The 26,174-nt window shown below is 43.2% G+C and overlaps 1 protein-coding gene and 1 long non-coding RNA gene across 4 annotated transcripts in view; one reads left to right on the forward strand and one right to left on the reverse strand.

The window, feature by feature from the left end:
• The window catches only part of LOC111246448 (uncharacterized), a 259,672-nt gene that overhangs the window by 42,994 nt on the left and 190,504 nt on the right, over nt 1-26,174 (forward strand). The window contains exon 1 of one of the 3 annotated variants that reach the window (XM_086982448.1): nt 5,469-5,576. The exons of the other annotated variants lie outside the window; for them this stretch is intronic. Within the exon in view, the coding sequence (XP_086838574.1) occupies nt 5,484-5,576 (93 nt within the window). The 5' untranslated portion in view covers nt 5,469-5,483. Of the gene's footprint in view, nt 1-5,468; nt 5,577-26,174 lie in introns of those variants that run through there. 3 annotated transcript variants of the gene reach the window in all.
• Nucleotides 29-26,174, reverse strand: part of LOC111246453 (uncharacterized) — a 33,036-nt gene continuing 6,890 nt past the window's right edge. The window contains exon 4 of the long non-coding RNA XR_015322941.1: nt 29-829. This is a non-coding gene — a long non-coding RNA (uncharacterized LOC111246453). The remainder of the gene's footprint in view (nt 830-26,174) is intronic.

Below are 26,174 nucleotides of genomic sequence, written 5' to 3' on the forward strand. Positions count from 1 at the left end.
TATATATAGTAGATGTGATCGACCTTCACAGAGCTATGGGATAAGAAAACAAATAACTAGAAACGTGAAAGCGAATACTTTCTACGCGAATAAATTTACATTTTATGTTGGATTTACTGTATCTGAAATTTCTATACACTGGCTTCCAGAGCACTGGTAGGTAGGTACCAATGGTAACCTAGTAAATCGATCGACGTACTTTAATGATTTTTATTAGAAAAAGGTAATGGGTAACAAAGTCTGTTGTCTTCGAGCCTACGCTCACTTGCCAGTCTAAGGTACTATTTCGGTTAGGGCAGCATATACCTATTGCTAAACCTAACTCAGGTAAGGCTTCCATAAAGGCATTATTATTATTACTGCCGGTCTGAATGGGCGTCTATTCAGTGCAAGGTAGTGTATGGGCTCACTCGTTTGTTAAGCTGTGCCGTACTGTATGGTTAATGTGGGCGTGCTAGATTTTACCTAGTAGGTATATGTGTGTTTTACCCAATTTCCATATTGTCGTTTTGGCGGCTGCAGTCACCATCGAATAATGACGAGAGCTCTAAGTCCGAAGGATGAGGGTCAGGCGACGATGCGAAGTCGAGGCGATTTCGACGCTCCTAATAGTTGGCTCGTTCTCTTTTCAGCGCAATTGTTGCTCTACTGTATTTACTTTCTTCTCGAAAATTGCCTATCTCTCGCCATTTTTGGCCGCTCATGCGTCCGTGCGCGCGCACGCACATGCACACACACACAGGAAGTGGAAGAACTTAAATGGTTTGTTGATTGATTGGCTATTCATTCGTTTACCCGATTGCTGCCGTTTCGTTGATTCGTCTCGTCCCTATAAATTGTTTATCAGTTAAAAAAACAAACCAAGCTCAAGAGTAATGAAAATATAAAATAAAGAGTACCGATCAAGTATTATTGCTAAGCAACAAACATCAATGTACAGACAGCGTACAACATACAAAAAGGAGCTGATTTCAGCAACGGCACCCACCCCCCGCTGTAGCTGTGGTACCCGGCGGCAAATTGCTGACATCGAGACGGATCAGCAAAAACGAACTGATGGGACCAATTATTTCGCGGTTACCACCCGGTTTGTTAGTGAGCCGCGGCCAGCACTGGATTTTGTCAGCGAAAAAGATGATGCTAGACAAGGAAGCGAGATGAGGAATGTAAACAAGCCAATCAGGCAACTTACGAGCCAATAGGCCGATCAGAACTCAATCCTACTAGCGATACCTAGCGAACACCCGCTGATGCCATCAGTAAAAACCCGTAACTTCCACTTACACTAGGTAAGTGGAATGATGGCTTCGACGATAATAGTTTGCTATTAGAAATGTTGCTAAATTTTGTACAACGAATTTTGTCAGCAATTGTTAGAACATAACGCTGCTGCCGCTTCTAGCAATATTTAATATACCTATAAATACGTGTACCATGTGCGTAAATGCCTATATATTGTTCATCTTCACGACCAGTGAATGTTTAGTTAATGCGTGTGTATGCGATTATTCTTCTTTCGGTATCCGTGCGAGTCTGTGAAGTAGAGACGCTAAATTGTGTCTATCGATGGGCTGACGCTACGTGGGAAGGGGGCAAAGAAATAGCCCATTTTGTGGGGCAATAATAATCTTGGCCTCAAGCTAAAGCCGATGGAATCGAACGTAGCTCTTACACAACGTTGCATTTTACTGCGAATGCTGTAAAGCTCTTAGCAATAACGCCGCTATTCGGGTACGTCGTTATGTACCCTAATAATGATATGAGCATATGGTTACTATTGTATTTGTTTCGTTTGTCCCAAAGTTTTAGAATATCATAAATAGAAAAGTAAAATGGCGAATAGCGCAAACGTTGTTGCTTTTCTGCCATCTTTCTCATGTTCTGCATTACGGAACAACACATCTATCTATCTAAGCATATTTCATACAGTCTTAAGACAAACGTCTTGGGTGGGTAATGTTTAAACGTTTGGACCTCCTACATATTACACTACTGGCTGGAAAATGACATGCGCATTTACATATTGTGGTCGTTGCATAGATAAATAGACAAACAGGGTTACTATCCAGAAAAAAATATGTATGTTACAACATTTACATAATACTGGCACTTTTTTTTTTACACAAACAGCGGGCATGATCCACCCTACTGCGTTTCGTTCAAACGTCGTAAGGTCTCAAAACCCCCGTCCCGAACATAGCCATAGGACACACTCCCAATTTGTCCGCTTCCGCCTATTGCCCCAATTTTACAACGAAACGCCTCTACCAACATTTCTGCCATATGAAGCCTGCGTTCGGTAGCCGTATTTTATCTCGTGGTGACAATGATTCTCAATCATAGATGCACAGGCACATACATGTAAACCCTTGTATTCATCGAATTTTCGTTTTTTTTTTTTATTTCTTCGTTATCGGTGCACTGTTCTCTCACGTCAATCGCCATAGATAAAAAGCCTTCTTTAGTTTTTTCTCGTTTTCATGATGATTATTGATAGCCGAGTATTACTGTGATGACAGGTTGGCGAAGGACGAGATTACCAACGCTACGAAACGCTGGCTCTAAGGTGGGTCAGATAGATCAGCAGGAAGGCCGGTGTGGCTAGCGCTGCTCCTAGCCCGTCGTCAACAGCAACAGTAAGAGCAGAGATCAGCGCAAACCACAACAAAGAAGACTGTAATAACAACAGAAACAATGTACACACACATATACACAAATACTACACCCATCTACCATACAATACCATAGCTAAGCATACGAGGTCCCAATGGTCAAATAGATGATCTTTGGCGCACGCCGAAGTCATCGTACCCATAACGATGGCTAGCTATGAACTTTTTAATCGCCTGCAGAATCCTATCAGCCGAACTTGGCGGCAAATTATAAGAATCAAATAGCACTGATATACGGGCACACGGATATATATATTTGCTTTGACTCATCGTGGTCCGTTTTTTCATAGTACCCCATGGGCCAACGGACGGACCGTGTCTAGCTTTTAGCTCAATGAAGGACTTAAAATGTATCGACGTATTGTTGTTGTTGCAACGCAAACATGGGCATGGAGGTTCAGCTGCTGTCGCTACCGCCGTTGTTGATCCAAAGCGAAATGCGCTACGAGCATATAGCCGTAACGTAATAACGTCAACAGTTTCATTGTTTCGAGGGTTTCGCTGTAATGATACTACAGTCTGGGCGCTTGTAGTGGGAGCAATCGTTGTCGTATTTGACTTACTTTATTTTTTGTTGTTTGGGATTTTTCCTTTCTACATTCGATCTGCGTTTTAGCATTCTTTAAACAGCATCGTGAGGACAGACAGGGAAAACGCTTGAAAGAAAGGTGATGTTTCTTGGCTGGCTGCCTCCCTTCCCGCGCAACCTGTGCGTTATTTTTGACGGCGACTTAATCTGAAAACGGGACGAAAGCTTTCGCCAAAACTCTCCGCACTTTTCCTCTGGTGAAACACGCTGTGCTGCGTAGGAACGCCATTTTCAGGTCCGTTTTACGGTCTGGGGCCGGTCTCGTCGTCCTCACTGATCACGCAACATCATATCAATAATGGTACGGATGCCGATGACAACGATAATAATGCGATGTCATATGAATCCGATTCAAAGGACGCACGGGCGCTTACCGTAACGGTAGCAGCTGGCAGTCCTTATACGTATACCACGTTCCAGGGGGCTGTTTTAGCGTTTCAAGTTGCCATCAATCGTAGGCAGAATGAACGATCGATCAAACTGTGGCTCATTGTCAGGGTTACATTTGTACGTTTTCGGAACGTCACGTGTCTGTCTGCCAACGCCTTTTCCTTATCTTTAACGCATTCAAGTTTTCAGTAGCATTTATTGCCAGAAGTGTTGCGTCAAAGATTGTTCACAGAGAGCGACGTTCGGACATAGCAGTATCAGAATTGCGTGGTAAAATCAGTTAACTCGGTAGAATAAAATATATGGAATGTTATAGTATTCATTTTATACTGTCCGTCGATCTATATTGACGATGATCTCATTGGTATAGTTAGTTAGAAACGACCTGCTGGGTTACGTTACACATCGTGTAGCGTTCTTTTTTATACTCAGAGTTCAGCCCGCGTTGACCACGCCACCGGAGAGTGTCTCAGTATTTTGTTACCGTTGTGCTACTGTTAATAGGATTAAGAAGAATTTGAATGTGTGACTATGTGATCACTGCCGATTTCACACAATTCTCTATGGGGGGAAGGGGGGGGGGGTATAGGGTATCGATGTGAAAACAGGGGCTTTTAAAGCCCATAAAACTGGAAGTGTTGAGTGGACAAAGACTTTTTTTTTATACCAGGAAAATACCAGTAATAACAATAACTGTAGCATGTCTTTGTTTTTACGGTAATCATTGTTGGCCATTGACATCTATTACCACACTCCTAATTTCTCTTGCTCGGCAATACCTCGCTTCGAATCGTCTATTTCTTTTTTTCGTACGAGGCACACAGCCCGTATTTGCGTTTATCTGACCACGTTATTATTGAAACAGAGGGGCAGTATAGCGTATAACTTTTTCGCATTATTTTGTGAGTTCGTCGCGACGACTCAGCTATCTCTTCCACTACAGTCCAATTTGAGCCAGAACCCTGAGCTGAAGAAAGGAATTCGCTTTTTCCCGCATAACATTACGGTTATTGATTTCCAATGGAATACCGACGAAATATCGATCCATCGGTAATGCACCATCGGACTTTTTGTCGCCAGTTACCGACTGTGCATACAGGCGGCAATTAAACACTGTTGTTCTTCGGCATAGGTAGGCCAATCATGTTGAGGCGCAACAGCATGTCCTGATAATGGTGTCGGCAGCGGTGGAAACGGTAGGCGTACGCTTTTTTGTTATTGGCTCGTGTGCTTTTCACGCACGTCGACATTTTCACGTCAACCAAATCGTGACACGGCAATACCTATTTGTTAGACTCACTCCATGGTAAAGTCATATTAAGGACATAAGTAGTTACATTCCCGTGGAAACAGCAGTGGCCTGTCTCGTTCAGCCTCTCAGGAAATCCGCCTTTACTCTGGATCGGCGTTTCGTTAGCGAATGTTGCCAGCCTCGGCTATCAACGAATTACGTCTTGACACGATCCTCGAGCAAGGGTCAGCTAGCATGAAGGGTATATTATTTCTTAATCGATTTTTCTTTCTCGTTTATTGAAACCCTGATCAACTAGTTTAAGGACCCATAGTGTCATTTTTTTCTACTTGGAAACAATTACAGCTAAATCTCCCGACAAAGAAAGATACATTATATAACGATATCTCTACTTTTATGAAGGATACGATTTATAACCGCGCCTCTGTCAGTTTTTCGTAACTACGTATGAACTGTGATAAATCTGATCCACTGATAATAAACAGTGTCTTTTAAGATAATAGATACACATTAGGCTGATTGTAATTGTGTGATTCCGGACTGAAAGGCTATCACCAGCTCGCACTAGACGCAGAGCGAAATGTCGAGCTATTTTCGTAGTCTTATGTGGGTCAATTTTCTCGTTGCAGGCCAGGAACAACAAAGGGTTTCCCCTTTGCTGGAACGCAAAGAGGTATCTATGACCTATGTACTTAATGATAGTTCCTTATGCCAGCTGTTGCAATAGCAGAAGCGTACGAGAAGAAAGCCCATCGATGCAGAGAGCGCTACATATCTAGTTTTTTTTTTACCTGTTTCTATTTGCCCGACATATTGCTTACAGATGATAGAGAAACGGGTCTTACAAGCTGTACTAGGATAAATCTGCTAGTGAACGTGTAAATACGTTTAATTAACAGCATGAAACGTTCGGTGATAGACCTCATGAGTGAGTGTCTTCAACACGCACGGTGTGAGCGGACTACTGTCTCGATTTAACGGTATTGTACTTTCATTTCGGTTGTGTATGTACTACTTCGCGACTCATCTTTTACCTCAGTTGTTTCGCTACAGCGAGAAAAACGGTGTGAGACCGAGTCAAATGGTTGTTCAAAGAAAAATCTGTTGGTGCTGCTCACTGCTTTTTTCCATTAAGACAAGATCATTCTGTTCCACTAATCGTCGAACACTTTGCCCCAGTCGTCTCGGGAGTTTAGAACCACTGCCATCGGTAATTTCATGATTCCTATTAGAAACTATTCATATAAGAGCGTTGTGCGAATCAGTCGACGTGTCCTAACGATTATTTTGTGCCATTGGCTCATTTTTGGCGTCCCGATGATGCCGTGGATTTCAACGACCGTGTGTATGTTTCAGCAAAAAAAATGAACTTGGCTGGGTGAAACCGTGATAGATAAACACAGCGCCGCGCATGTGTGTATGTGGCCGTATAACATGTATGTAGCAGGATGTTGCTGTACAAGTGTATGTTGCAGAGGTAAGCAGAGACGGGTCAGATGCATTTTCATTTTGTCATCGTATCACGAAGCTTGATATCGTTATCAGGTTCGGCCACCGCCGCCGTCGCCACCTTCCCGTTTGGCAACAGGACGGACTCTCGGCGTAGCTGCTACCGATTGCTGGCCGACGATCAACCACCGGTAGAAATCGTTTCATCCCTCTCCGTTAGTTTCTGTTTCTATTTTTGAATACATTTCGTCTGTGATTGTGGAAAATTCGATTAGCATACCTTTGTCTTCCGCTTCCACGGCCGTCTGCTTGGCCAAATGCGGAGACGTTCCTGTATTGCCCTTGTCGACCTCCCTTACCTGATGCACCTCATAAATATTATGCTACATCTGCCTAAGAAGTGGGGATGAGAATAGTGCGGGACGATGGCTGTAGCTCTGCTGATATGTAGAAAAGGAAAGCACGAAACAAAGAGGACAGCAACAGCAGTAAAAGGGTGGATGCAAAGCAATGAAAATAAATTTATTTCAGATCACTCTTCCGCCATAAGTATCGTGCGACAAATTAACGAAACAGAAAACTTCAAGACAAGATGCTCCAACATTCCTACGGTGATTTTTGGTTATTTTGCTAATTCTGGTCAAGTGCCGATTTAAGCGACATCAAAAGCAGCATCGACCATCACTTATTTTGACAAACGAAGCCGGCATTTTTGCTCGTTTTTTACCATCTGACCGTATACGCGGCCGTCGTCGGCGAATGAATGAGATGACGCGAAGCAACAGGTATAAGAGGCGCTCGTTTACAGCCCCTGCGTTTTGCATGTGCATGCGCAACGAAAATATAGTACGTTGCGACACGCTCAACAAATACATACTATTGAACTAGCCATTTAATTGTTATGGGACTAATAATGCCTTTTTAGCTTAGTCAAGCAATTTTCCATATATATATATATACATATATGTATATAATCTGTGCTCTATAGATGTATGCTATAACTGCTAATATGGCGCCTTATTTGAGAAAAATATATAGAGCAAAAAAGCTGCCCCATTTTTGCGCATTGCTATTGTTCATTATTAGTAGTAGCGACTCGCCGATTTCTTTTGTGTGACGCATCTACTCCTAAAGAATACAAGCCGATCTCAAGTGCAAGGGCAAACTATCTAGAGGAAGTTCCTCTTGCCTCGTGGTACGAAACAAGTTTATTATAAATCATGCCTTACTACAATGATAATTACAGCGTAATAATTGCTATAGGTCATATGGGTATAAGCACTAATAGAGATACGCGGGACATCTATAAAATGCACAAAAACAAAAACACAAACGCGAAGATACACGTAGAGCCAGATCCGACGAAGCTGCCGTCAGAGTAAAATGCGCCCATGTCAAACGCATTTAACTGCGTAACAATAAATTCACTAGACCATCTAGTGAATTTGTTTTGACGGTGATGTGAAGGATATTGATGACCTGGAGGGTGACACTGATGTTAATTATTCTACCGATGGCGCAAGTTATCGCCAAAACTTCACGCGGTACCAGAGGCGACTAATCTGTTGTTATTGTTGAACGATACGTTTTTACGTCGAGACTAATCAAGAGCTGGTTGTAAGTAAATGGACATAAAGTGCTACTGAAAATCTGCTTCTCCACTGAGAGCTCTGCGTATATTCTATGGCTACTATAATAGGTTCGAAGTGACAAGCCTAGTGACATTCTATAAACGTAACTATAAGCTAGTAGTCTGGTAACTAGTAACGTATAAACGTTCATTTTTTGAATATGCGTCAGGTAAATAACAACGCGTACGCAATCATACTGGTAACGAATAGAAACAACAAAGTGAATATTACCGCCCCCACATAGCATGGATGAAGATACGACCATTTCCACTATGTGCATTGTTTTTGCAAAATATTGATCTACAATGCAAGACTACCTTGATACGCTGTTCAACAACAGTTAACTCTTGATATTTGAATATTCAGTACCTCTAAGGCATGATATTACATAAGTATAATGAAAAATAAACAAGGTACTAACGTGCCGGGGAAGTCGCTTGTACGGCGTTTCCTTAGGGTAGGCTTTCATACTTACTGTTGTGTTTAAAGCTTATGCAAACGCTACGCATCTAACAGCATGACCTGACTAGCAAATCGGGGCGGCAAAACACTGTCCATTAGACTAAAGTCTGCCACACAACAACACCCTGGCCTAATACATACAACTTTTTTAAGATTTCTTTCACCGAATGCGTGCCACACTTATCACATTTTGTTTAGCTTATGAGGGTTCAAATTTAAGCTAACATCAGCGGTGTTTCAACTTGTATCGATCTGATCATAAGTTGAACGTGGCCCATGCTCACATTATCTCACAATCAGATTTCCCGTGTAGCTTCCTTCATCGTCCCTGCTGAACTCTTCGCGCCACTTGCGCGAGCGACAATTTTTTTCTTTGTCCCTCACAGACTCTTCCTGTATTTTTGAGAACAAGCTCCACGTAATCTTATTCTGCTCGTTGTTATCATCATCATAGGCAAAAGCTATACCATCATGTTAGCTCATACCCCCGCCGGGTTTCTACGGTAGCTGTTTCTTTCTCCCGGTAGAAATGGCTATGGCAAGCAACGAGCGGCATCGGCTCACTGTAAGCGGCCTGCTCACGATTCTTAGCCAGCCAAAGCTACATTGGCAGCCGTCAACAACCGGCCAAACTCTGAAATGCCGCCAGTGAGCCATGAAGCGAATCTACCAATGTTATGAGGTTGATCCGCTGTCACTGTGACTATTCGGGTATATTATTTTGGGCTTGAACAAGACCGGGTCGCCGCAGCGGCGACAGCCGATCGCTTCTGTCGTTTCGCTTTCGAGTCGATAAAACGGAGAAAAAAAACGCTGCATTTTCGCTCAGTAGCCGCCATCGCCGCCCTTGCCGTTGCCACCACTGCTTCTTGTGTTCTTTCTGTAACTGCCCCCCCCCACCCCTCCCAGCCCCTTTCTCGCTGGTCTCACGTTCGCTACCATGCCGTCGCCGGCACTGCTGTTGTAGAAAACACGTGCCTCATGGTACGTGGCCGACTGGGTAACTGCTACTGCAGCAGGCGTCGGCGGCCACTATTACAGAATGGTACAGCACGATCCACCAGCGACAACCGGTACGTGTCGCCGCCGCTGTGATGGTCGTGTATCTCTTCGAGAACGCCATGTTAACCAGCGTCAACAGACGAAAATCAACCGCGGCGCGAGGCCTAGGCCTAGCGGCAACTTCTTCAGTGGTAACTGTGTAAGGTAGCGAAAAATAGTACTTAGCCAATTGACCGCTATCAGGGACGAACGATCAGCAAGTGAACACGCTGTCTGCCGCCCGTGAGTGGATGGCCAATCATTGTTGCTCTTCGTGTGGATCGGTGAAGATAGATACGCATCGGTAGGACAGCTTCTTTCCCCTATTTCCCCTACACCTAAAAGTCAACTAAACAACAGCAGTGATTACGCACAACAAAAAGACGAACTATTATGGCTGTGCCCATCGGGGCAAAATCGACGTGCCGTTATTTAGTTGTTGTTGTTGTTTTGCTCGTCGCTGTGTAGACCCCCCTAGACGTTATTTTATTCTATAATTATAGGCGTAAAGTTGCCGACTAACACGCTGCGACGGCAACGACGACGAGGAAGGTAGCGGTTAAGCGTAAAAAGAAAAACGTATGATTGTTATAATTAACTGCAGTAGCGCAACAGTATCAAAAGGATAGATAATACAAACTGTTGAAAACACACATATATGTCCGTGTACAGTTATATTTCCACGATGCAGAAAAGCTATAAAGTAAAATAGTTTAAATAGGTCAAATGAGAGGAGAAAATAACTAAAAAGAGAGCGAAAAGAAAGACTTGACTTTAATATTGAATTGGATAATAATAATGACATTAGTTTTGACTGATTTCCTTCGCCCGTCAGTTCAGAGAGCGCTCTTTTCTATGCCCTTCGTATTGACTGTAACCTAGTCAACAATGCAAGGAACTAAAAACAAGCCAGCGTAGTACGTTCCCTAGTCCCATTTGTTCGTCCTTGTTTTTACACTTAGTAAACCAAATGACTAATGACTATTTGATAGCTTCGGGCAGATTTTATGCGAGTGAAAAAGGAGGTCGTGCAATGAAGAGACAGGTGATAATTAGCGCATCTGCTGCACACCCGGATCGTGAGATGGAAGAACAAACACAGAAATATTATCGAGCAAAAACACAGGAAAACCCGATTAAAAGCACACCGTACAGCCCAACAAACTTTTCGATTTTAGCGAGCTGATAACAGTGAAATACACTGCTGGGTGGGAGGTTTCGACAAGTAATTGTTACTTATCAATATTCAGGTATTAAAATATTTGCTCCGACTTTTACATCCGGTACTAGCCTGAAATATTGTTTCAAACGGCTGACCGTGAGAACGGAACAAAGCACGTCTACGCCCTACTTCCAACTGGGACTCCCTCACGTGTTCTTAAGCCTAACAGGCAAACACGTTAACATTGCGCTATTACAGGAGACAACATGCGAACGGTGCATGCTGTATCTATGCATTATGTATTAGTAAAAAAATAATTCACATGCAGAAGGTCAACTTATCTTCTGTGGGTAGGTACAGGCGCACACGATTGGCTACATGTGTTTGTGCGATGATCCTGCACCGCAGAAGAAGGCGAACCCGCACCATTTGGTAGAGATGCAACAAAGAGACCGAGTGTTCGGGCAACTACTTTGCCGACTTTTCAGTCGGCATTACCTGAATCAGGCCAGTTTTATCTTCGGTCCAATTAGAATTTTTTTTTCGTCTAACACCTGCCGCCAGAATGGCACATTTACTGAGCACATAGCGTGTATTTCGGCACGGGTTACAGTCAACAAAACTTCAATGGCTTCTGTAAAATCACGAATTAAGAACACTACCCAAATAAATACTAGTTAAACCGATGACTATGATGAAGGATCGTAGCAGAATCATACTATTGCCTATAACAATTCGATGAACCAGTTCTGTAAGTGACTCAAGTTCTGTCGGACACGAACTTCTATGGTACAATATTTTAATAAGATCGTTTAGCCTTGAATAGGTAGGTGTTTTTTCAACCTTGGCTACAATGTCTAAAGGCTCAACAAATAATGTATGCTGAATTGGCTGTAACACACCATCAATGCGTCAGCTGCAAATTCTAAGCAGGTTACAATGAAGGCAACGCACGAGTGACGACGTCGTATCTTTTGCTGCCTGCGCGATGCGTCCGTTGCAGCCCAGAAAGTAACCTAATCTTTGTCGTCAAAGCTGGCGACGACGTACAGCTCCATCCGGCGATTTAGTTCGCCGATGAATCATAGGCGAGGCATTCGATTCGGGTGGTTTGTCCACGCGCCAGAACTTCACGTTTCGTAAAGATACGCGCAGCCGCACACAAGATCCTGCACGGTACTGACTGTTTATGTGTCGTTAGCAGAGACGTACATACCAATCCGTCGCCGAGTCGACTGAGGCACGACGATAAACAGCCCTAGGGTGAGGACGACCGACTAAGATTTGTAGCCGGCTGGTACACGTGGCTGGTCATCAACCACAATGTACGTCACCGGTGATGAAGCGAACTGAAGGCCGGAAACCCCTCGGCCAACAACAGGAGGTACTCACGATGTACGCTCCGGCGTACGAGTCTTCGTCAGACCTCGCACACCCGCTGGAGGCGGATGGTTCGTAACACCGAATATTATTGTCGTTGCTGGTACGAAGCAAAGAATCAGGAAACACAAGAAGCAGGCTCCAGCTGTTTGCACTCTCATTCAGTCACTTACGAACGAACTAGTCAGTCGGCAGGCAACCTGCTTCGTAAGTGTATCGCGGAGTGGGTCTAAGGTATTACAGCGAAAGTTCTGGTTTAATCCGCCCAGCTAGATTATACAGCGAACAACGCCTCTGTAATGCCTATGCACTAACGTATCGCTTGGATATGACTATAACTTACTTCTAGTGATGAAATACCCAATTTGTGCAAACTTAACGTGATCACACTTCCTTTTCTGTGGTTGCGTATTCTTGCTGGTATTAGTTACAGTGTTAACATTTCATATGGATGCTCTTAGCCTGTGGTGGCCGTTATCGTTTTCTATGCTCAAACTGGAGATATAAAACACTGCTATTGTGAGTAACTTATGTGGATCTTGTACATTAGCTGGTGGCATTCAAGACGCAGAACTTTTAGCTTGCTTTTGAAAACTATACGAGAGTTTCAGTGGATGTTAATTGATCTCACTTGATATTACCGTTCGGTCACTCAATCAACTGGAGTGACATTATGTGCCTGTGGCTATTTTGTTGATCTGTAAATAGAAATTGAAGAGAATAAGGGGTGGTAGTGTTTTTGTTGGTGGTAGGGGTCCGCAAACAAAGGAGATATATGTCATTTTCGGTAAAACCTTGGTAATCCTCTTGCAAAACAATTACCAAAACAGGAACTATGACACTTACGTGGTGCAGTGCAACGGTTATGGGAAAACGAACGCAACAAGTGAGTTTACGTTTCTAAACAAGGTTTCATTAGTTATCTGTGTTTTCTTTGGTGAAACTCGTTCGGAATATACAATTATAAGGCTAACTGATATATTTGGGCTGCTCATAACTACGCGTCAGGTCATCAGTTTGCAGCCGCTGTTGATATATACGTTTGTATCCATTTGTTTTCTGTTTGTAAGAATCTCAGTTGGCCAATAGATATCAGTATCGGTCGATATCGACATCACTGTTACACATCATAAGGCATACAAATAAACTAATTTAAAGGTATGATATCTCATACTATTTTATGCATTATTCCTTAGTGGCCCGTATGGGGGCCATGAAGAACGTTGTGGGTTCACCGCACAGACGTATTGGACACTCACTGCTAAACACTCGTGGCGCTCGTGGCAGACGTGCCTGGCTGTACGTCACACCTGTCAGCGTCACTCAATCCGAGGTCTGGGTATCTGTGATGCCGTAGAGAATTCGCACTATTTTCATGACCCGCCTAAAAGATTGGAACTAGACCTGTCGTCGATTCGTCTTTATTGCTCGCGCAGTTTCTGTTCTGACGGACAATATGATATTCACGTTATGTTCTGCCCAGACCTAGCTGCGTGGCAATCCCACTTACGACAGTCCACGTTTATTGGGCCCATGGTTTTATGGGCCGATCATACTTGATGCAAAAGCAATAGAGGAAAGTGCCGGCTCTCATGTCTACGACATCTTCGTCTACTGAAATATTCTTTTACCGGAGCTCTCAAAGCTTTTCATTGGAACCTTAGATATAGTAAATATGTGTTGCACTATGCTTCGATTTCTTCTTATAGCACTCTCTATTCTATTTACAACGACTTCATCTTCCTTTTGCAGCGCTCGGTTTGTTCAGCGAAACAACGATAATAGCTTATGGCCACAGCCAAAAAAATGATAAACAATAAAATCAAACCTCCTACAAGGAAACAACGAAGTTTTTCATCTGTAGAGATGAAGTACTATAATCTTTCGATGTCCAGTCGCGAACCTTTACCCGATCATAATCATCAGCGTTAAATTTGACCACCTTGATTAGCTATGGCTAGTACGTCGTGGTAGCAGAATTTGCTGCTTCAGTTTTTTCCCTTGTTCAATTTTTGAAACTCGTCGTCTTCATTTAGTGTTCATTTTTCTGTGCTCAGCTTTTGCGTCCGTCAGCAACCGCACAATTATCCGCTGCCACTAGAAACTGGCCGTTCGATCTTGTCCTCAATGAGTAAACGAATCAGTCTATCGATGGCACTTTTTCCCATTCATAACCAACCTGGAACTTTTACTTAGCGTTGTTCCCTGCCGATAGGCAAAAGTTCCTTGAGATGTACCAGCAGTGGAAATAATAACAACAACAACGAGCAGAATAGTACTCGTTGTATCTGTGAAAATTACCCGTTGCTCGATCTTCATTTGGTTTCATTACTGGTTTTTTAAACTCCCATCCATCCATTCGTAAACACCTCACGTGTCAAGCGCGTGCCAGCTATGTCTCTGGTGTGACTAACTGCTTTTTTCCGTTGATTAGTTGACAGAAGTGAAGTTGAAGTCAAAAATGATGATAGTACCTTCAGGGCCACAGCCATGAGGAAGATCAAGCAGTGGAACAACCATCTCGCGATAGCGGGGCGATAACAACGATAACCACGAAATTCGTCTGACTCAGCGTTTCCCTATCGTCAGGGATAAATGTATGCTACTTGATTTTATTCTATATGCATACTCCAGCATACAGATAGCATCGACTGTCAATTCATACGCGTTGCTCTCCAATGAATCACTGTAACAAAGTTAGCAAAAAGCTCTTACGGGCTGCTATATCCGCAACTGTCTTATACCGTTGCTGCGATTTATTGTAGAACAAATGACGTTACCAGATTAAACCAGGATAAACTCGCCGAACACTTTCACAGGTACACCTGGTGAACCTTGACTATCGGACTAATAACAGCTCAGCCTGCCTAATTGTCCGGGTTATTCCTTACGGATGTACACATCCGAACATGTCAAAGTCTGCACATCTGAATCGTCGACAGATGGACCTTTTTATTATTCTAACGTGATCATTTCCTTTGCCTTTTTGTTCGTAGTCCCCAGCCTCTTATGCTGGTTTTTTCCACTCATCTGGTAACCGCTCCATAGTAACCAATCGTAGCAAAGCCGGCTACAGCTTCTGCAATGGACCTAATGCTTCGTTTACTGTCAGATCTCTGTTCGCTGGCGGTTGCCGCGTTTTCCATATACTCGCCTGTTTGCTTGCCCACACTTACGGTGACGCTGCCTTCAACATCTCTCGTCAATAGATGACCCTCAGCCAGATGAGTTCGACCGTTTTCTGCGCGCGGTTCTCGTTGTCTTCTGACAGACACAAGAGAAAGCAGAGATCGGGCGGGCGCATTGTATAGTCAGAACACCAACGACAATAACGACGACCGTGCTCGTACCGAAGCTAGTTGAATTTCCCCTGTGGCCGCCGCTGTTTCTGCGTTACTGCCCAACTCGGTGACAACTGAAAACTATTCGAATTGCGCGACTCTCAAATGCTCTATTATTAGTGCTATCGGCATCATCAGCGGACGCTATAGGAGTGTGTGTGTAAAGAACACGACTACGGCTGCAGTGTACTAGAAGCGACGGTAGACGCGGAGGGGTAACGTCGACGACCTCGGCAGAACACGCACAAAGTGAATAAGACGAGAGTCTATGATTGTGCGAGTCAAAAGAAAGAAGCAGAAAATGGAAAAAAAAAAGGGCGAAAAGCAGGAGCGATTCGTGAATGAAACGTGCGAGATAAGTTTAGCAGAAGCTGTCGCTAAATTACCAAAAATCCGGAATGTTCAAGATTATACATGGCAACAGCATAACGACAGCGAAGAAAACGATCATGATCTGGGAGTAAGACGCCAAAGCTGTGCTGTCTCAATGAGTGAAGCAACGAATGGTACATGTGCCTTTCAAGCGGACCTATTCTTTGCCTGCGAATAGACAGACGAGACGATATTATTACCTGAACCTTGTAGGGTAATGCTGCGTTAACCGTAAAGCATGTACGTATCACTTAGAGCGGGGAATCGCTTGATGAATTGTAACGGCGCGTAACAAACTGAGGATGTCGATACCTGAAGAAATGATAACTGAAAGTAGCACTCTGTAGCAATAATTCCCGTCTGTGTCTATTTAAACGTCGGTACAACAACAATAACAGCAGTAATAGTAGCGCTAATAAAAGAATAGCGTATTGATGGAGAAGTGCTTTGTGATAGGCAATAGCAAAAGCTGCAATCTCAGCTACAACTCCTCCGCCTCAATTGTATCCGTCTAAAGCGTATTATCTAATACGGCTCTTACTCTTAAATGACCCGATGCGTAACAATGAGGTAGCGTCCTGCCGCTTTCGAGCAGGAATAAAATGTCCGCTTGCGCTCCTCTGTATTTGCGTTGAGTATTGAGAGAACGCCTGCCCCGTTGAACAACGACAACAAAAACGACAAAACAAAGCAATGTTCTTGTCGATGAGAAGTGGCGCCTGGAAAAACGAAGATTTGTTTCTATATTTGCCAGGATAAGAAAAGTTCTGAAAATGATGGTAGATTGAACGTGAAACGATGAACAGGGACATAAGGTATAGCAAAAGAAAAGACGATGATGATGTATGGGTATATTGAACCAGCGAGTAGTCGGAATAATGAGACGACGAAGTCAAATGTTTACCTATGTACCGTTCCAGTAGCACTTTAGTAAAGTACTAATACCGAAACGTGGTTCTCACGCATAAAACTGTAACAGCCGAAGGTCAGCTCGAAAAAGCTGCACGCGGTGGTGCCTTCGCTGAGTGAGTCCAGGGGTGCAGTAAATACAATGACGCCTGGCTTTTATATCTACAATTGTGTTGTTAAAAACTGATAATGAAAATTGCCGATTCTATTGATGAGACTACCGGGGTTAAATGATAACTGTTCGTTGAGATATCTGTGTACAGAGGTGATATCGTAGCTTGCCATGAAGTGCAAATGATGGGAATCTTACTACATCAGAACATGACCTCAAACATCTGAATACGGGCGGAAATTATTTTCAAATAGACCGCTTAACGTATTGCAAGGTGAAAAATTTTTGGAAACGACTTTCATGGATAAGGTATTTTCCTTCAAAATGTACTACTTTGGAGCTAATTCGCTTACCTCTCTGCTATTGACAGGCCGACTTTTGGAGCATTTGTCCGAATTTCTTTCTATCTTATCTATTTCGAACTGTCTTTCGAGTGCTTTAAATTAACTAATTCTCAAAGGTTTTTTTTTCTTTGAAAAACAAAAAGCTGTGCATCATGTCATATGCCGAGAAAACAAAACCAAGAACCTACAGGTAATACCGATGCTAGAAGAAACTTGGAAGACCTGTGGTAGTGAGTACAAACGAAAACGTGTAAAGGCAGAACAGTTTGTGCAGAAGTCCAAAATCTAGACAAATATGTAGTCAGTGCTTGACCACGATAGTTGACTGAATTACCGAAGGCACTGCCATGATCATGAGTGGTGCATGCGTGTTAATGAAATATTTTGGCTATCCAACATGATGTTCAGATTCATGAAGCTAACAGCTCTGCCTGTCAGAGGCATCGGCCACCACCTTTATCGCCTACGCCGCAGAGTGCACATGTCCTATCGTCCAGCCATGCTTACAGACAGAAATAATAACCTGTTTCTTTCCCGTCTGGCTTTCTGCTGACAGACTTTGTCCGAGCCATCGGTCACTCGCTTGCAGTTGCTCCCCTTGCCGTGAGAAGTTCGTGTATTTCTAATAAATAGTAATGCGATCTCTGAATTGCTCGAACAATGTTTGAGAATAACAGAAGCACTAACAGTAGCTCCTTGGTAAAGTTACTAGTTAAAGAAACGGATCATATTTTTATGAGCTGACCCAAACAATACAGCAAGATAACTAGTTCCTTCTGTAGGCACGTAGCACTTACCCGAATACATCACCCAAGTTACGTGTCGCTGTTTGTATCACTGTTGACGCAGCAAAATTTAAATGGTTTGGCCATTTACTGGCACCGGAGCAAATCGTCGACATTTTTTTTTTTGACATAATAGTAACGACGGATATAACGTCGACGAAGTGCCATTGTTAGATCAAAGATATATATTGATCTACTGGCATATAATTGCACATTTTTTTTTCTATAACCCTGTATCTTTCTAGTTGTGTTACGATGCGGACACTTTTTATGTGTTCGGTTAATGAAAAGCCATATTGATTTGCTCGGATGTATACGTGTCATATGTGCGTGCTGGATCGACTTTAGCGTTTTTATATATTCTGTATTCACCGCTTTGTTTTACTGTTATATATGTTGCAGCTTGCTAATATATCCCGCATCAAAGCGGCATGTCTAGCATACGTTGAGCTTCGCTCGGAACAAACGACACACATTTTATGTCGTTCTTTTGTTCCCATTAATTGACGTTTTTGATCGCTGATCTTTGTTGTGTTTTCCGGATCGAGCTTCTGATCTGACAATTCGCCCTCTATGCCAATGTCTCAGATCGTACATATCTGCAGTGAAAGTGCCAACCGATGCGTTGTAACAAAATGCTTGTGTGTAAAGGACGCCAACGTTACCGTTGTTGCGATCGTGTCCTTTAGATAGTGGCATTGTGGTATTTCATAGCGCTACTGTCCGTTGCTAGCGCGACTGCCGCGGTCGCTACAAGCCGAAATTTACAAGACGTAACGGAAAATCTATAAAAGGTACGGCGGCATCAATCGTGAACCGTTCAGACTGAGGCTTAGTAGCGGCAGTTTCTTGCTGCCTGTGGCGTAATTCTATCTATGTATATTATAGACACAAAGTCACATTTGGAGCGCGGGGTGGGTATCTGAAGACGACAACCGAACAACGGTCAGCGCGGTTCCTCGAGTCAGGGCCGACAGTAACATAAAACTGCAGTCACACTTATATGAACATTTATTACAGAAGCGGCTGACAACGGACCGACTAACTAGCCAGCGTCGGTTCGTTCCGTGCATCTGAAATCTTTTTGCGTACATTGGTACGACAGCGACAACGTTGTTGTCGTCTGATCGACGGAAGGACGTTTTTAACGTTTGCTTGTACGAAAAGAGCGTCGTGCCGCTCGCATCACATCTGGCCTAGCGAACGGAAGGTGATCGAAAAAGGACGTAGTTTTGCGCTGCGCTTTTACGTATGTACGTGCACTTCACGTTAACGGTCGTTGTCTGTCACTGTACGAACGTACGCTTCGTGCTGCTTGTTCTCACTGTTATTATCATTATAGCACAGTTCCTTATGGTATAAGCATAACGTATTATTCGTACTTGATCGCACGAACGGTTCATGGACTGAGTCATCTAAAGCTAGACAGGGAGCAATATAATAGAGTTAATCATTAGCAACTTTTTTCATGTCATTGTAGTAGAAATTATACAATACTATTCTGTGTTTATTTAAGTTAGCCTTGTGTCGCAAAAGTGGCTAGCTGCAAACATTCAAGAGGGGCATTATAAACGACGATTATGGTCGGGCAGTCAGTCATTTCATGCGGGCACAGTCAGTCACCCTTTTGAGGGCAGTGTCATTAAGAATTTAAGGATTCTGTTGGCTTGACTCGTCCTTATACATTGAGCGATAGTCGATTAGCCACACGACGACATCCTTAACGTTGCTGTCGTTCTACCACAGCTAAAGCCTCCCTTTTGCCACGCAGGTCGTTGCTTGTAGGTTGGTCGTGGTAGGTGCGGCTACACCTGGCGCCGTATAGCAGTTCATCGATGTTGCACACGCCACTAACGGTCAAGATTTCTTCCGTTGCTGGATACAATATTATAGGAAAGCCCTGCTATCTTTTTGCATTTACAGAACATGCGCTCATATCCTTGTAGCTACCACCTCTACCCTTATAACAATCAGCCTTATAAATGCCGTCCGCTAGATCCAGTCTATTGGCTCTCCTGCTTCCTTAAGTCCGTGCACGTCTTGGCAATAACACAACATGGTGTGACATACAGTCTGAGGACATACGGCGGCTTGCACCTGACGTACTGGACGTTCACACTGAGACACTGTGATGAGTACAGGCGTAATCGTTAATCTGTTTAGTCTACGATATTTCCGATCAGAGAACACAAAGCGGGCCGAAAGAGATTTAGGGAACGGCAATATGGTTTTTCTCTTTGTCTGTATGTTTACCTCTGATTCGGCTTCCTATAGAATATTATATGTCGTGACCGGCAAACATGGTAGTAGCACTATCTTTGCTGCTTTAGCTAAACCAGAGTACAAACAGAAGCGGCAAAATAAAAACAATGACTTGAGTAAGTGTCGCCGTTGAGATTTATACGTTCAGCAATATTAACTATTATCACAAAAACGATTGGAAGTATTCGTGGTGTGGGGGGTGAGCGTTGACGTCAGCCCTATGAGAACGGGGACGCAACATGGACAAAATGGGTCTGCAAGTGAAACACGCCGATTTAATGTACCAAAATGTTAAAACGCGCTTAAGGCCCTTATCAATCGACGAGATGATTAGTACTGGGTAGCTGTCTGAATAAAAAAGTAATTTTTTTTTTTATAGAAATCGTCTTTTTATCAAAGCATCATTTGTGAAGGGAACCCTAAGTGGAAACTGTTAGAAAGAGTTATTTCAGTTACGCTAGTAAATGGTTCTATCATTTGTATCTGACGCTATAACGGAGATAAAACAAAACTCGTATTAAAAATAAATCATTTTTTGTTGATAGCGCGTCAGAGGTCTAGAAAATATAACCACTGGAAGCGGCCAACAGGTAGGAAAATATAAAAAAAAAAAAGGGAGCGGAAAATCTCACCGAGACACATGATTCAAACTTACCCGAGTGAAGCAATTAGCAGCCAATATTCTGCTTGTGATAAAAACCGTAAATGTGTTAAAGATAGAATGTTTGTGTGTATCAAAAAGGTCTATTTGGTTCAATTTGATTTTTTTATTGAGGGTTACCCGGTTATTCAAAAGACCCATCGAAACTGACGCATTGGTCAATTCACCGTATTGTTTTAGAAGGAATTGGCTTCCTGCCGCTATTAGAATTAACGAGTTAATGCACAAGCTGAACACGTTATATATATATGGGGCCTGAACTGAGATATAGCGATGCTATCCATGTGAATTAGTCTCAAATATTGAATTTTTGCCGATGTTACATAATTTCTACGCGTTCGTATCTATCTCCGGCAATCTGTAGCACAGATGGCCGGATCGCACGGTCATATGAATGTCTTACTGACTATTTTATGGTATAGCACTGCCAGTAGAACATCAACCATGGGGAGCAAAAAATGGGCGTTTTTTTTAACTTCGATCAGCTCTTCTCCATGTTGTGTGCGCGCGGCCACTTCTCTACTAGCCTTCTTCCACCGGCCTGATTGCTTCTGTCCCGTTGGGTTCCTACTGAGCCTGTCATGCACGTATATCACTAGGCAAGGCAGCTAGCATCTATCTTGAATCTCATACATCTTCCTCCATTCTGTTTCATTCGTGCAATTGAATTTTCCCAGTAGGATAGGTGGAGCTCAGTGGCTGATATAACCCTTCAGTCAGTCATCATTCTCCTCTCTGCTTGTACTGCCACCTATGAAGCGACTGTGGGCACGTTTAAACTGGTAGAGTCGCGTCGGCATGTCAATATAACACCCGTCGTCTCTGGAATGACTTTTGACTAAAATTTAAAGTTAACGCTGGAGGGCTTGTTGCTGCTATTCTGCTAACAACACAGCGGCGAGCTGAGGGCCAAACGAACGAAGCTGAGGTTCGACTTTATTCTCGTTTAGCGATTTCAAACCTATTGAAAAGCAGCAAAATCAACGTTGTTCTGTTACCTAAACATAGCGATTTCAGGGTTGTAGTCTGCTAAGAGCGATCAAAATGAGGTAGGTTCAATGGCGAAGGTGATTCGGTAAGCCCTGCTCCTCGGCTGCTACCGTCGTCCCTGGCGGAAGACATGGCGGCATGATTGCCTGCCTCGCAAAAGAAGTGCAGGCTTGTTTGTTACTACGGAAAATACTTGTTTCTTTCTGGCTGTGCTCTAAGGGGCTGACGCAATGAAGATGTCGGTTCATCCGAGGTGGAATTTGCGGTAACCCGCCAGAAGCTCGTCTAGGAACGTGACAATAATAATGCTGATCATCTCTCAGAAACTGTCATATAAGATACGATATGTGGCTCTAATATGACTGTTGTGTTGTCGTTGCTGTTATCATCGAGGCATCTGTCGGCGCGACGGGCAGCAAGAACGCCGAGGTCGCTGTTTGGTCGTCAGAATGAGAAGGAAAATAGGGAAGGGAGAGGCGCCTCTTAACCTTACACGATGAGATAAATATCGAACGATAAAATCTCTTAAAGTTGACTCAAAACTATGCTAACGGTAGGGCGTTGACTCTTACCAATAGCGAAGTCAAATCTCGAACAAAATACGCCAAACCCATCGACGAAATCCGAAACCCAATTAGTGATCTATCTAGATACGCTATAATACAATGTCATTACATGCTGGTCCAGAGTAAATGAGCTGGTCAGCACTCTATTATATAGTCTGAATGGCTGATGCACGTCTCTTTAAGCCCGTTGTCATGGTAACCGTTACTTAGACCCGTTCCATAGAAAAAAATCGTTTGAATTTAATTTTGGGCTGTCAGCAGGTCAAAAGGCTTAGAAATACGATAGCTCAAAATAGAGAGAAAGTCCCTAGGATGCAGAAAGTCTCAAAAAAAAGCTAATTTGGACAACCCAGTTGGTAAACGGTACTATTCTCTCCAAACTCCGTCCATTTCCGTAGCGGAAACACTACGTGTGCTGGATGCTTCATGCCTTTTTCGTATCGTGCGTACAATAGTCCTTGGATGTGGCCGGACTAAGGCCCTTTAAAGATATCTTGTCAGGTGTAGCTATCGTATGCACCGTTTCGTAACCTGTATCGCTATCTGCGGGATTAGCAAAAAACGCCCAGCGCTAAAATAAGCGCTTGAATTTTCGTCCAGCCGCACTTTGTCTCCTGGAGAACATCGGTAACTTATATTGCGTTCGTTCCTGAGCATATGACTCTGCTTCGAAAACGCAAAGCAAAGGCGCAAGTACTCGCAGATCGTGCAGCGCAGTGTCACAGAACAGGGAACAAGTAAGCGGTCATTAGTGAGGAACATTTATTCCATAATATCCATATAGGTTGTATATTTAATTCATAATTCTCACCGCTAGTATGGAAGTTGTTACTATACTACACTATTAAATGACGTCCAATGAAAATAAGTGGTTTCTAGAAGGTGTTACAGCCCACTTCATTCATGCAGCTGGTCATGTCATTTTTCTACTTTCCTCTCGAATGGTGACTGTGCTATTGTGTTTGCGCTAAGGGCATACAGACATAACAGCTTTAAATATACGGGGCTTTAAATATACCGTACGAAAAGTACGGAGAAGTGGTTATGACACCGATGGGCATACAATCAAGCAGGATTAGGTCAGAGGTTACGTTCAAAATGATAGCGTGAAAAAGCTGAAGCTTTAGCTAGCCTGTGCTCATGTTATCGGAGCCCGTGTTTGTTGTTGTTGTTGTTGTTGTTGAAAGTCGACAGCGTAAAATCGCAAATCGACGCGTCTCTGCGTTACAACGATAGGACCGTTAGTACTAGTACTATTATTATGGCGAAGCAAATCTGATCTCGATGTTCTGGGTCGTTGCGTCGCGTTTATTTGTTGGGTGCGACTTCGGCCCCCGTTACTTTGACGCAGACCGTTCCAGCAGGGCATTATCGGGACTCGATGCAGAGCGAAGGAGCTTCGTCATCTAATGCATATTCATCGACTGGTTTAGGTCTTTGACGGACCGTGGCTAAAGTCGGTAAAGCTACATCGATGTCAGCCATGGCCATGTCGTTGGAATCGGGCCATTCTGGAGCGAAGTTTATAGCGCTGAAAAAAGGAAAATCGGGCTAAACGTAGTGCGCCGGTTCCATAATTTTTTCTAAACTAACGAAGGGAGTACAGAATTTTTGCCTTTGGTGCTCCGTGACAGCTTGCGTAGCATTTTTCGATGCGTGCTTGAGTGAAAAAATGTCGAGTCAAAGCTTCAAAAATAGAATGCTAAATATTGCGCACCCTAAGCATTATATTTATTTACTTTTCGTAGTTCCATTTCGAAATATTTTCTGGCGTTCCCTAGACATACCTGTACACAGCAAGATCGAAGACCATTGAAGGGACTAAGTACAATTATGCTCTCAGGGACTGTTCCTCAGATCTGAGATTTCGTCCATCATACAGATGAGTAATTACAGACTGGTAGCCAACTTGCTGATCATATTCCTAAACGAACGTATTCAATTCCTTCTAAAGAAGTAAGATTGCCAGCTTCCATTGATAGAATAGCTGATTTCAGCTTTGCTTATTAGCACTATTATGAATATTATCATTTAACGCACGTTCCACACTTCATGTTTTTATATCTTTTTGAGGCAAACGTATAGTTTAGACAAGTAGGCCTTTTTGAATTGCCATTTCTATATGGAGACCTCGGTGGAGCTATTGTTGTTGGCCATAGTACCCAGATTAACGGTTGCTGTGTTAAGATGGTGATGGTGATTCTGATGCTGATAATCGATCTACGTGTGCGTAAAGCGGTGGAAGCGCAGTGGCGGCGGCGGCGTAATTACTTTGTACCAGATATCATATTCGGCCAAGTATGTATAATTATAAACATACTACTCCTCGCTCGTCGAATCTTTGCCCCCTCAGTGAAATCGATGAGCTATAATGCACACGAAACAATAGCAAGAGAACTCGTGTGTGTTGCTTCTGCTGTTATGTCGCAAAATAATAAACAACATTGCGGCTCTAATGTCGACACATATACGAAACGATATCAGACGTTACTAGATAATGCCGACAGAGATGAGGGCAGCGATGTGCTGATTAAAACTGAAGGTATATATCTATATATAAACAAAGTGGAGGAACAAGGACTATATTGTGGAGAGCGAGTTATTCCTCAGACGTCTGCTCGTGTCATGGCAGTTTGCAGCTGCGGAAGTGGCCGTACTTATATGCAGCATTATGTTATGTTGTACAGTGTTGCTATTGATTCGAACTCTTTCCCTATGGCGACAAGGACAGATGGGTCATTTCGCTCGGGTCTGCGTCGTTCACATGGTTTCGTGCACGCAGCAAATTTGTCAACCCAAACATCAGTGTTGCGTATAGAGCATGTACAGCTTATGTATGCAGGAGCTGCCTTATAACAGTATTTTAGTGTCAACTTATAGATAAAGGACACTTATCGTTCTCGTCGCTCTAATTCGACATGTAGAGCTTAAATACTTGCCTCTTCGTATGGGCACTCTGTATATGTGTGATTTAATTTGGCAAAACTTATACTAATCGACGCTACAGACAACGACTCAGCTTTTACAAATCCACAACAGCAAACCGAAAGTAAAGTGCCTGCCGATGGGGCGAACGATCGCGCAGACCGATCTTTAACCAGACACAAACCACCGAAAAAAAATGGTCATGGCCTGTGGGTGCAAACAAACGGTTTTTTCAGCCCACTCTAAATAAATGAGTATCTGTTACTAATCAGATCGGCTTTAAGCCATGCATTGAACTTAGTGTCAATAGCGATGACGTGAAGTTCACCCATCGCGTGTTACTCGCGCATCGAACGCACTAGTGTCCAATGCGTCATCAGTATCATTAACTGGACCAATGATCGATAAGCCTACACTTACTGAAGTTGATGGTCGGCGATCGTAAGCTCTATTCGGAGCTCGAATCGCGCGCCTTTTTTTGAATTTTGCAATGCGATCAATATTTTGCAAATCTTTTTTGTTCTGCTGTGAACCGAATGTTGGGATCACTCTCGGTAATACCATGTTCACGCGTCGCTAAGTAGACATTAGTAATCACTATATCATCTATAGTTAGTATACTATGTTTCATTGTAGAACTGCGTGTATCGTACGCCGTTTTCGCACACGACGGTCGACGCCAAGCGAGCAATAGAAGATCCCAACGTTTCGCACCTGTTCCGACCTATTCTGCATATATTTAATAGAGAGAATATACGAGATCATCCTAAACGAGTCTCTGAGCGTGAGGTTGAAACAGCTTGTTTTGTCCAGCGTTAGCTACTTTATATCGCGAAAAATTGCAAGAGTGATTCAAGCAAGCGTTTAGCTAAAGGATAC

Source organism: Varroa destructor, unplaced genomic scaffold (genome assembly GCF_002443255.2).
Source record: "Varroa destructor unplaced genomic scaffold, Vdes_3.0 BEIS01000003.1, whole genome shotgun sequence".
In the NCBI taxonomy this organism is placed as follows: domain Eukaryota; kingdom Metazoa; phylum Arthropoda; class Arachnida; order Mesostigmata; family Varroidae; genus Varroa; species Varroa destructor.